This window comes from Salmo trutta, chromosome 12, assembly GCF_901001165.1.
Source record: "Salmo trutta chromosome 12, fSalTru1.1, whole genome shotgun sequence".
Lineage (NCBI taxonomy): Eukaryota > Metazoa > Chordata > Actinopteri > Salmoniformes > Salmonidae > Salmo > Salmo trutta.
The window spans coordinates 20,991,475-21,004,597 of NC_042968.1; the positions used below are offsets into that span (position 1 = coordinate 20,991,475).

At 43.2% G+C, this 13,123-nt stretch overlaps 1 protein-coding gene across 2 annotated transcripts in view; it reads right to left on the reverse strand.

Moving 5' to 3' along the window:
• The window catches only part of LOC115203162 (dysbindin domain-containing protein 1-like), a 42,102-nt gene extending 29,247 nt beyond the window's left edge, over window positions 1-12,855 (reverse strand). Inside the window, exons 1-2 of one of the 2 annotated variants that reach the window (XM_029767585.1) lie at window positions 12,445-12,855; window positions 5,011-5,166 (exon numbers count right to left, since the gene is read on the reverse strand). In XM_029767585.1, coding sequence (XP_029623445.1) covers window positions 5,011-5,166; window positions 12,445-12,475 — 187 coding nt within the window. In that variant the 5' untranslated portion in view covers window positions 12,476-12,855. The remainder of the gene's footprint in view (window positions 1-5,010; window positions 5,167-12,444) is intronic. The other variant, XM_029767586.1, reaches the window with a different exon arrangement.
• Window positions 12,856-13,123: the final 268 nt, after the last annotated feature.

Consider the following 13,123-nt stretch of genomic DNA (forward strand, 5'->3'; position numbering starts at 1 on the left):
TCATCTACTCTCCTCTACCCCTCCTCTACCCCTCCTCTACCCCTCCTCTACTCCTCCTCTACCCCTCCTCTACTCTCCTCTAACCCCTCCTCTACCCCTCCTCTACTCTCCTCTACCCCTCCTCTACTCCTCCTCTAACCCCTCCTCTACCCCTCCTCTACTCTCCTCTAACCCCTCCTCTACCCCTCCTCTACTCTCCTCTAACCCCTCCTCTACCCCTCCTCTACTCTCCTCTACCCCTCCTCTACTCTCCTCTAACCCCTCCTCTACCCCTCCTCTACTCTCCTCTACTCCTCCTCTACCCCTCCTCTACTCTCCTCTAACCCCTCCTCTACCCCTCATCTACTCTCCTCTACCCCTCCTCTACCCCTCCTCTACTCCTCCTCTACCCCTCCTCTACTCTCCTCTAACCCCTCCTCTACCCCTCCTCTACTCTCCTCTACCCCTCCTCTACTCCTCCTCTAACCCCTCCTCTACCCCTCCTCTACTCTCCTCTAACCCCTCCTCTACCCCTCCTCTACTCTCCTCTACTCCTCCTCTACCCCTCCTCTACTCTCCTCTACCCCTCCTCTACTCTCCTCTACCCCTCCTCTACTCTCCTCTAACCCCTCCTCTACCCCTCCTCTACTCTCCTCTAACCCCTCCTCTACCCCTCCTCTACTCTCCTCTAACCCCTCCTCTACTCTCCTCTAACCCCTCCTCTACCCCTCCTCTACCCTCCTCTAACCCCTCTCTACCCCTCCTCTACCCCTCCTCTACCCCTCCTCTACTCTCCTCTAACCCCTCCTCTACTCTCCTCTAACCCCTCCTCTACCCCTCCTCTACTCTCCTCTAACCCCTCTCTACTCCTCCTCTACTCTCCTCTAACCCCTCTCTACTCTCCTCTAACCCCTCTCTACTCCTCCTCTACTCTCCTCTAACCCCTCTCTACTCCTCCTCTCCTGTCTTCTCCCACCCCCACTTCTCCTTGAATAATTGATCAGTAACACATTTTCCCTCCCAGCAAGGTTGGTGAGAGAGCTGGAGAGAAACGGTTGTTGCTCTCTCTCAACCCATGAAGTGTCTCTCTGGGAGCCCATTGGCGGGACTAGACCCATAGTACATTCACATTGAGAATGAAAGGTGTCATTCATACATTAGACTTGTATGGCAGCTGTTTAAAGGATACTAAGCAGTAGCCCACGTGTGAAGCACACACACACACAAACCAACCAACCACTTGTCCTTGTTGTCCTGACCCCTCCTGCTGTTTTTGGCTGACGGTTACAAATTGAAAATTAGAAAAATAAAGAGGACTTAGAAATGACTTTGGCTCTTTCTTTGGCTTTTGGCCCCTTCTTAAATGCAGCCTCAGGTATTTCCTTGTTATTGTTCTTTTCCCTTCTTCTCTCGTCTCTGCCTTCTCTCACTGCCCTTCACTCTCTGTTCTCTCTGTGGTTGTACTCAGGGATCTGTCTGTCTGTCTGTCTGTCTGTCTGTCTGTCTGTCTGTCTGTCTGTCTGTCTGTCTGTCTGTCTGTCTGTCTGTCTGTCTGTCTGTCTGTCTGTCTGTCTGTCTGTCTGTCTGTCTGTCTGCCTGCCTGCCTGCCTGCCTGCCTGCCTGCCTGCCTGCCTGCCTGCTGCCTGCCTGCCTGCCTGCCTGCCTGCCTGTCTGTCTGTCTGTCTGTCTGTCTGTCTGTCTGTCTGTCTGTCTGTCTGTCTGTCTGTCTGTCTGTCCTCTCTGCCAGGATGTACTGTATATTGAAAATGTAATAGAATGTAAGATAAGGGGAGAGGGAAGAATATACATGTAATGGAAAACAGGAACGGACAAACTCAATTGGAAAGAAAAATTGAGAGCGAGTGAGAGATAAGAAAGAGTTTGGGATAACAAATCTGGGGAGAGAAAGATGAGGGAGAAGAGGGTTAATCTGCCTTAGTGAAGACTGAGATAATTGCCTGGTAGGCTGGGCTGTCTATAGCAGTAGTCTGGCTGAGGGGAGCGGTGGAGAGACTGGGGGCTCCATCAAAAAGTAGAATACCTCTGTATCTGACCCCCCCCAAGGCCCCCCAGCCACCCCATGGCTCACTGATCATTAGCCTAGCCAGAGCAGCCTATAATGAGGATCGAGGGGGGTGACGGGGTAAGCTAGAAAGACAGTTGTAAGGGTCTCCCCCTTCAGCAAAACAATGAGCACAGTATAGATCAGCCAGTCTCAACAAACAGCCTGTAATGAGGCTATAATGATTCCCAAACACTCTCATACACTCAGGCTTTAACAGGGGCTTCCACTGTGTCTCAGTAGGATTGGTTATAGTGCACAGTGTGATGCTTGGCTGGCTCAAAGCCAGTAAACTGGACTTGACCTTATCTAGAGGTAACATAAAGTCATTGGGTCCAGCCAAACTCAGCAAAAGGGCTATTATTAACAACTTTATCCCATTGTTATTCGCTGCCCACAATACATAAACTGTTGTATAAAATAAATGTACTAGTTTTATGATGTAACTAAAGGGTTTCTCTCTCTGTCTGTAGGGTAACTGTGCCCCAGGTGTCTCATTAAGGCAGAAGTACACAGATACTGGGCTGTAGTGGCCGTCTCCCTGAATGGGTGTTTAGTCGTTGGGTAGATAAAGACTTCCTTGTGAGGCCTGTGTCTGTCTGTGTGTCTGTGTGTGCGTGTCTGTGGCCTCTGGCTCAGCCCTGGGCCTGGTGTAGATAGATACAGTGACACAGGGCTTTTAGCTGGGGGATTGGAAGTGGGGATGGGTACAGGACAAGGTGGAAGTCGGGTTAGTGGAACTGGGAAGATGGGTGCAATGTATCTCAATTTAACCCCAGAGGAAGTGATGAACTGACCACAGTGTACACCTGTGCCACAACGCCAAACTAAAAAAACGACCCACCTCTTACACACAAGAAAAATGAAGGTTTCTCAAGGGTTCTATGGGAAGGGGGATGGTTCTATATGGAACCATCCTGACCCAAAGAACCCTTTGCGTCTTTCAATGGTTCTTTGCAGCTCAATTTTATTTTATTTTAGTGATAATTAAAATGTACCTGCGGCGGCTCATTGAAATATTTTGGGGCGTGGTTTATTCACAGCTCTTTTTGGGATCTTTTTTGAGTGAGGGTGTAATTCCAGTTGTTCTAATCTGTTGTGTTACGCTATTAAATATTATTTATGACTACGGCCAGTGATGTTGTCTTGTGAAACATTCACATATGGCCTTGTGTCAATTCAGAATGATTGACTAAATCAGTAGTTATCAATAATCTCCTCAGGGACCCACAGCCATTCCAGAGCTGGTGCACCTGATTTAACTTGTTAATAAAACACAATAATAACTGCAATGGAATTTTAACAATATAATATGGCTAGTAAACCAGAATAATGGAATTTTAACAATATAATATGGCTAGTAAACCAGAATAATGGAATTTTAACAATATAATATAGCTAGTAAACCAGAATAATGGAATTTTAACAATATAATATGGCTAGTAAACCAGAATAATGGAATTTTAACAATATAATATGGCTAGTAAACCAGAATAATGGAATTTTAACAATATAATATGGCTAGTAAACCAGAATAATGGAATTTTAACAATATAATATGGCTAGTAAACCAGAATAAAAAAAACCTGTAGGGTTCTACACAGAACCTTTAGATTGAGAAAAGTTCTTTATAGAACCAACCAAGGGTTGTAACCATAGCGGAACCCTTTTTAAAAAAAGTTTCTATAAAGAACCATGCTCATAAGGTTCTAAGTGGAACCTGCATGGTGCTATAAAGAACCCTTTCCTAAGGTTTCATATAGAACCATTAAAAAAAATTATATATACAGTAGCAACAAAAAAGGACCTTTCTCAATCTCAAGGTTCTTTGTTGAACCGTAGCGTGGTTTTTATTCTGGTTTACTAGCCATATTATATTGTTAAAATTCCATTATTCTGGTTTACTAGCCATATTATATTGTTAAAATTCCATTATTTTGGCTTACTAGCCATATTATATTGTTAAAATTCCATTATTCTGGTTTACTAGCCATATTATATTGTTAAAATTCCATTATTCTGGTTTACTAGCCATATTATATTGTTAAAATTCCATTATTCTGGTTTACTAGCCATATTATATTGTTAAAATTCCATTATTCTGGTTTACTAGCCATATTATATTGTTAAAATTCCATTATTCTGGTTTACTAGCCATATTATATTGTTAAAATTCCATTATTCTGGTTTACTAGCCATATTATATTGTTAAAATTCCATTATTCTGTTTTACTAGCCATATTATATTGTTAAAATTCCATTATTCTGGTTTACTAGCCATATTATATTGTTAAAATTCCATTATTCTGGTTTACTAGCCATATTATATTGTTAAAATTCCATTATTCTGGTTTACTAGCCATATTATATTGTTAAAATTCCCTTATTCTGGTTTACTAGCCATATTATATTGTTAAAATTCCATTATTCTGGTTTACTAGCCATATTATATTGTTAAAATTCCATTATTTTGGCTTACTAGCCATATTATATTGTTAAAATTCCATTATTCTGGTTTACTAGCCATATTATATTGTTCAAATTCCATTATTCTGGTTTACTAGCCATATTATATTGTTAAAATTCCATTATTCTGGTTTACTAGCCATATTATATTGTTAAAATTCCATTATTCTGGTTTACTAGCCATATTATATTGTTAAAATTCCATTATTTTGGCTTACTAGCCATATTATATTGTTAAAATTCCATTATTCTGGTTTACTAGCCATATTATATTGTTAAAATTCCATTATTCTGGTTTACTAGCCATATTATATTGTTAAAATTCCATTATTCTGGTTTACTAGCCATATTATATTGTTAAAATTCCATCCGAAATGCCATCCCACTACCATCCTTTAGCCATTCCTTAATTACTATCCTCCCATCATCCCCCATTCCTTTTTTCTATCCATCCAATCCACCCTCCATCCATCCATCCACCACTCCTCCATCGCTCCCCTTACCCCGGTACTCACGTCTCCTCTCGGTGACGTGCAGCAGGCCAGCGGTGTGTCCTGGAAGCCCTCCCTCCTCTTCCCCCACTGGGTGATGGTACAACTCCTTGGAAAGGTCCCCTGAGCTGGAAGGCTTCAGCAACTTCTGGATGTCTTTATTGGGCTCTGTGGTGGCAAACACACACACACATACACACATGCACACACATGTAAGTACACACGTACGCACACACACAGGAACAGTGGGAGCGAGCAAATGAGACAGGTAAGAGTGAGTGTTCGTTGTCATTGTCTAGCCCTTCCTGCATCCATGATCTCATTGTATTCATGTTTGGCAGGTGTGTTTTGTGATGCATTTACGCTGTGTGCTGGTAATCATATTTAGCCACTATGCGTCTCGCCTCAGGAAACAGTGAGTGACTAGCAGGCTATTCTGGGTGACCATGCCCATCCATCTTCTCCTGAGGACATCTTGTGTGACATTTGTTTACGGACCCACCCTGCTGTGCACAATGCTGTATAACACTGACACACACACTTGCACACATACGTGCACACATACATGAATAAACACGCACACACACGCACACACACAGTCTAAATAAACACTGCATAAAATACCAGTATTGGCATTTGGGTTGCAACAGAAAGCGTATAGCCACCAATCTAGAATCTCAAAATGTGTTGAAAAAGCAATAATTATTACGTTTTCTGCAATGGAACCCCACAGTGTACATATCAAAGTGGAGAATTCTGTTTTTATAGCATTTCAACTGTCAGATGAGAAAGCGTTTGTCTTACTTGTTCTATTTTCAGATATCTTGGTGCTCCTGTCTTTCTACAGAGCCTGTTTCACTGTCCTGTGCTGTGCTTTGCTCACAGGGAAAAGAGAGATTGTGTGTTGTTATGTAAAAGGTTGTCCTGTGACAGTAGCTCTACTGTTTCAGTTTCACTACCTCCGTTTCAATGAACCACCGCCTCAGAGCCTCCCTAGACTCACTCACATGTTTTATTTAAAGAGTTAAAACTCTGAAACTCTCATTTCATCCACTTCACTAAACCTTTTTACTGTGGCTCTCTATCCCTTTATTTCCCCTCTCATTTCAGAGTTGAGGTTTTTATCCCTTTGGACTACAATTACCACAGGGCCGTCATTCTGTGTAGCTTTTCAAAGAGGCTAAGGGATGAAATGGAACCAAAATGAGATTATCAAAGTTCATATTACTCTTCTACCAGGCTCACACAGTTAAATGAGACACTTTCTATTGAATAACTCCCTCGCATCTAGTGTAATATTTAGTGTAATAGGAGGGGTTGAACAGAAGGTTAACCATGAGTACTGATGATAATCTACAGTAACATTAATCCCCAGGTTATTACATCATCTACTGTATCTACATTAACCCCTGAATAACTCTGTTCCTTTTCCTTAACACTGCATGCTGTGGGTTTTACCATAGACAGGTTTACACATACACTCCCTGTTTTAGATTGGAAAGCTGCCGTGGTCATCCCCCTCTTCAAAGGGGGTGACACTCTAGACCCAAACTGCTACAGACCTATATCTATCCTACCCTGTCTTTCTAAGGTCTTCGAAAGCCAAGTTAACAAACAGATTACCGACCATTTCGAATCCCACTGTACCTTCCCCGCTATGCAATCTGGTTTCAGAGCTGGTCATGGGTGACATCATACGACATCATAACCACCATCGATAAGAGACATTACTGTGCAGCCGTATTCATCGACCTGGCCAAGGCTTTCGACTCTGTCAATCACCACATTCTTATTGGCAGACTCGACAGCCTTGGTTTCTCAAATGATAGCCTCGCCTGGTTTACCAACTACTTCTCTGATAGAGTTCAGTGTGTCAAATCGGAGGGCCTGTTGTCCGGACCTCTGGCAGTCTCTATGGGTGTGCCACAGGGCTCAATTCTCGGGCCGACTCTCTTCTCTGTATACATCAATGATGTTGCTCTTGCTGCTGGTGATTCTCTGATCCACCTCTACGCAGACAACACCATTCTGTATACTTCTGGCCCCTCTTTGGACACTGTGTTAACTAACCTCCAGATGAGCTTCAATGCCATACAACTCTCCTTCCGTGGCCTCCAACTGCTCTTAAACGCAGGTAAAACTAAATGCATGCTATTCAATCGATCACTGCCTGCACCTGCTCGCCCGTCGAGCATCACTACTCTGGACGGTTCTGACTTACAACACGTGGACAACTACAAATACCTGGGTGTCTGGTTAGACTGTAAACTCTCCTTCCAGACTCACATTAAGCATCTCCAATCCAAAATTAAATCTAGAATCAGCTTCCTATATCGCAACAAAGCATCCTTCACTCATGCTGCCAAACACAACCTCGTAAAACTGACCATCCTACCGATCCTCGACTTCGGTGATGTCATCTATAAAATAGCCTCCAACACTCTACTCAACAAACTGGATCCAGTCTATCACAGTGCCATCCGTTTTGTCACCAAAGCCCCATACACTACCCACCATTGCGACCTGTACGCTCTCGTCGGTTGGCCCTCGCTTCATACTCGTCGCCAAACCCACTGGCTACAGGTTATCTACAAGTCTCTGCTAGGTAAAGCCGCGCCTTATCTCAGCTCATTGGTCACCATAGCAGCACCCAATCGTAGCACGCGCTCCAGCAGGTATATCTCACTGGTCACCCCCAAAGCCAATTCCTCCTTTGGTCGTCTTTCCTTCCAGTTCTCTGCTGCCAATGACTGGAACGAACTGCAAAAATCTCTGAAGCTGGAGACTCATATCTCCCTCACTAGTTTTAAGCACCAGCTGTCAGAGCAGCTCACAGATCACTGCACCTGTACATAGCCCATCTGTAAACAGACCATCTATCTACCTACCTCATCCCCATACTGTATTTATTTATTTATCTTGCTCCTTTGCACCCCAGTATCTCTACTTGCACATTCATCTTCTGCACATCTACCATTCCAGTGTTTTAATTGCTATATTGTAATTACTTCGCCACCAAGGCCTATTTATTGCCTTAACTTACCTCGTTTGCACTCACTGTATGTAGACTTTTTTGTTTTCTTTTGTTCTACTGTATTATTGAATGTATGTTTTTGTTTATTTCTTGTGTAACTCTGTGGTGTTGTATGTGTCAAATTGCTACGCTTTATCTTGGCCAGGTTGCAGTTGCAAATGAGAACTTGTTCTCAACTAGCCTACCTAGTTAAATAAAGGTGAAATAAATCAAATAAAAAAATATCTAGAAATAAATGTAGTATGCACAGTATCTATGTTCTGTGTGTTTGAATGTATGGAGTTGTGTGTAAAGGTAATTTAGATCTCCTCCAGTGTGTGTGAGTCATGTACAGACAGTGATGGAAAGACTTATGTGGATGTGCTTGTGTACTAGGCTGAGGTGGACATTCAATTAGGTTTAAATTGAAAACGGCTGTCTCATCTGATGTTCTGAGACAACATATTCCTTGGAGGAAGACCACATTCCACCAGGCTCTGAGTCACGGAATATTATCCAGGGAGCTGAGGTGTATCTTTGAAGACTCACAAACCAACATACAGCCACATACAGAGACCTCTAGTCTCTCTCATACCTATATACACCTGAACATTCAGTATACTCATATGCACTGTCATCTACAGAGCACACTCCCCACTCTAGTAGAAATCCATACACACTTGATCAAACTGTCACACATTCACACACACATGCACATTTTCACACATGTAAGTGTACACGCGAACACCCCACTCTAGTAGAAAGCACACACCCCACTCTAGTAGAAATCCATACACACTTGATCAAACTGTCACACACACACACACACACACACACACACACACACACACACACACACACACACACACACACACACACTTCTCAGGGTGGTGTCCTGTACTAACTCTAGCCCATCCAAAAGGCTTCTTAACAGCTTCTACTCCCAAGCCATAAGACTGCTGAGCAGCTAATCAAATGGCTACCCAAATGGCTATTTGCATCCCCCCCTTTTACGCTGCTGCTACTCTCTGTTTATAATCTATGCATAGTCACTTTAACTCTACCTACATGTACATATTACCGGGACTAACATGTCCCCCTGCACATTGACTCTGTACCAGTACCCCTGTACTGTTATTTTACTGCTGCTCTTTAATAAAAAAAAAAAACAATTTGGTCTTTTTACTTATCTATTTTTTTTAACTTTATAACACCTATTTTTCTTAAAACTGCATTGTTCATTAAGGGCGTGTAAGTAAGCATTGCACTGTAAGGCAACCTGTTATATTATATTATATTCGGAATAAAAATGGATTTGATCTCCAGATTCCTCTGAGTCATGCGGCACATTGCTACCTCACTGACTCTGCAGCAACAAGCGTTAGAGCAGAACACAGCAGACAGGGAGGAGAGGGGGATGGAGATGGAGAGCGGAATGAAGGTGTGGGTGAAAAGAGGAAAGAGATTAGAATAGATAGATGAGAAAGTAGCAGCAGGAGCGTTCTAGAGGTTAACATCCTCCATGCTGGGCTGCCCTCCCCAAGCCCTCTGTTGGACATCATCATCATGTTGTCCCTCAGACTGCACAATCACTGTGGAAACATCCATGTCCTTAGGAATGGAGAAGGGCATCTTTGGCACAGATGGTGTGTGTGTGTGTGTGTGTGTCACACACAGAGAAGGGTGTGGCATTTCAAAGGGTTGGCAAAGCAAGTTACAGACTAAACATGATGGATTCCCATTTCACCCTGGATACAAGGCTTGCTGTTGGCTATCGATTTATTTTTGCAGCGAGGGTCCAAACAAGCTGAGAGAATACAGCTCCACTTTCCCTTCTCTATAATGAGGTGGTGATACTATTTACCGTTTGCTGCTTCATTTCCGATGTCTGTTACCCCCCTCTGTCTGTCAATCTGCCTCATAGTCACACAATTAATGTTTACACCACTGGAGGCTGCTGAGGGGAGGATGGCTCACAATAATGGATGGAACAGAGTGAATGGAGTGGCATCAAACACATGGAAGCCATGTGTTTGATGTATTTGATAGCATTCCACCCATTCCACCCCAGCTATTACCATGAGCCCATCCTCCCCAATTAAGGTGCCACCAACCTCCTGTGGTTTACACCTTAAATCAATTGCCAATCATGTTTTACATACATAGACACACACATAGTATTCAATCAAAGTGTACTAGGGATTTTTCAAGGTGAATAAAAAAGAAGAGCAGTCACAGATGACGTCAATCAAAATCAATCTGGTTTAACACAACTCTTTCAGAACAGAAGCAGATAACATATTCTAATCTCACAGCACCAATTTTCCGTAAACACCCACTGAGAGGCTTGTAGGAAGTCACAAAATCAGCTGCTACAGGATCACACAGTGTCACAGAATACAATAACAGTCAGTGTACTCTGTCCTTGTACCTCCAGTCTGGCGTCAATCACTATCAACAGATATGAGAACAATCCATAATATTCTGGATCAGGTCTAGTGACCATCAAACCATACACAAATGAGTGTCTGAATTAGAACACTGGAAATCTTATGTGTTAGCCAGCATAAACATCTTAAATATTCCCATTACACAAAGGCACATCAGAGTATGAAAGGCACATCACAGTATGTAATGCCTTGCTTCCATTATTTTGTAAGCCACCAAGGATTACTATACATGGCACATGTCAATGTTGATACTGTAAATATGTGTACTGTAAAGAATGCTCTAGAATGAGATGGATCTGCTAGGTAGTGCAGTGATAGTGACATATGAGGAGACTCATTGACTAAACCAGCTACTATACATATGTGGCTCTGGGGACTGAGGCTGCATGTGTCTTCATCCTTAGTGGGTCAGACATAAATCCTAGATGAATAAGTATCAGTCCTACATGGTCTAGGGTAAATGTGTCAGTGAGTCAGGTAGCTAGCCTAGCCACCTAACGTGCCCCCAACCTGAGACACTTTTCAAAAGAGAGGACTGTTAATCTGTTTCCCAATGCTCTGCAATGGCTTAATGTACAATCCTACGGATCATATGAAAGCAATAAACTTAACCTAGCCTACTGCAGAGATCTCTGGTATAACCAAGCCATATCAAATGAGTAATTGGATGTGGTCTTATTCACAAGGACAGTCTCTAATAGGTCATTGAATGTGATGAATGAGCTGACACTACCTCATGCTCCTCTTGACCCAGTGTGCCCTACTGTAAATGCCTACTGACTGAGCACTCAGTGTGTGTGTGTGTCATGAGCAGACCATCCGTACACAGTGTGTTTAATGGAACATGGTGAACATACCACCAGCCAACAGTGAAAGGACTGGCGTGTGCTGTTTGAAAGGCTGCTGTGTCAGGTTTCGGCTCACACTGCTCCTAGCAATCACGCAGGACTTCCTCTGAATCCGGTTCACACACACACACACACACACACACACACACACACACACACACACACACACACACACACACACACACACACACACACACACACACACACACACACACACACACACACACACACACACACACACAGTGATTGCATTCACCACAATAGTTTAATCAAACCCAACATATCGGTTCAATAAAATCAATCTTCTCTCAACAGTAAAGGCAACAGGAAGTAAGTCTCTCCACACCCTTCTCCCACCACACTGTTATTTCTCTCTTCTAACATCCATCCTTTTTCCCTTTATCACAGATAACAATCCATCCTACAGGAAATGATGTTGCTATGATCTGTTATATCAATGTCATTAAGGTATTGTGTCTAATTGATACCATACGAATCATATCTTGTTTATCACATCTTATTAACTACATTGTGTCAACACAGGGTACTGAAATAGCTCTACACACAACAACATCCTCCATATCTGAAAACAGCAACATGAACATGTGTTCCTCTTCCTTTCTTTCCCAACCATGTCATCAACATGTAAGCATTCAACACATATTTCATATGCATTTAGTCTAAACATACTAAGAATAGTATGGATTCATTAACACCTCTATCTTATTTCCATCCTTAATATTGGCTACTGTTTCCTCTACTCTACAGTATCATCCGCAGTCCACTGATGTGCACTGCATGTGGGCTAATAGATTAACAGAAACCACTGATAAGAGAATTTACTACACTAATATACTAATATACAGTCAAAGCTGGCAGAGTACATGACTTAACTAACATAACCATCTAGGCTGCTAGAGTATATGTCTGGGGGAAAACAGAGCACCTATTCTCAGAAACCAAGTCTGGGCTAACAGAGAATTTAAATGTGACAATAGAGTGAAAGAGGCTGGTATGATAGACTACCATGGAATAGACATAACATAGAGTCAGTCTGGAAAGACATGGTGATGAACAGTCTGGTCTAGGCTGATGGATTCTATGCTAACAGTGAATAATGTGAAGCTGCACCTACCTGGGCTCCCTGCCCCTCCCTGTGCCTCCATGCAGCCGAGCCGAGAGTGCCGTACTGTCTATCACAACAGCATGGGAGTGGGGAGAAAGACTGAGAGAGTGAGACGGAGGGAGAGAGAGAGGTATGCCAGCTCTCGTTCTCCACAGCATCCGACTCCAGCTGCACTCCTTTTTTACTCTGTCGTTCTCTTCCTCACTGCCTGGTGCTCATCCCTGCTCAGTGCTCTCTCACACACTCACCAGCCTGCCCAATACAGACGTGAGAACACAGTGAGTTCACCGCTCTGCTGCCCTGCCTGCCTCACAGAGAGAGAGAGAGAGAGAGAGAGAGAGAGAGAACACAGCAAAACCCAGAACCACTTTGTTCTATAATAACATTGTGAAAGAGCTCAGCGAATGCAGAATACAGAGAGATCTAGAGAGAGAGGGAGCAAAAAAGGGGGATAGAGAGAAAGTGAGAGAGAGCAGGATGGGCACACTGGCAGACTGCCCAGATTGAGAGAGAGAGAGGGGGGGCTGTAGGAGGGGTGTTGGTGGGGATTTGGATAAAGGGAAGGGGAGAGTTGGATACACCACATGGGTGGTGGAGAAGTATCACAGAGTCACTATGTGTGTGAGCGTGTGTCTGTGTGTGCCAATGACTATATATATGAGTGGACGAAGTCACTGATCACATGACA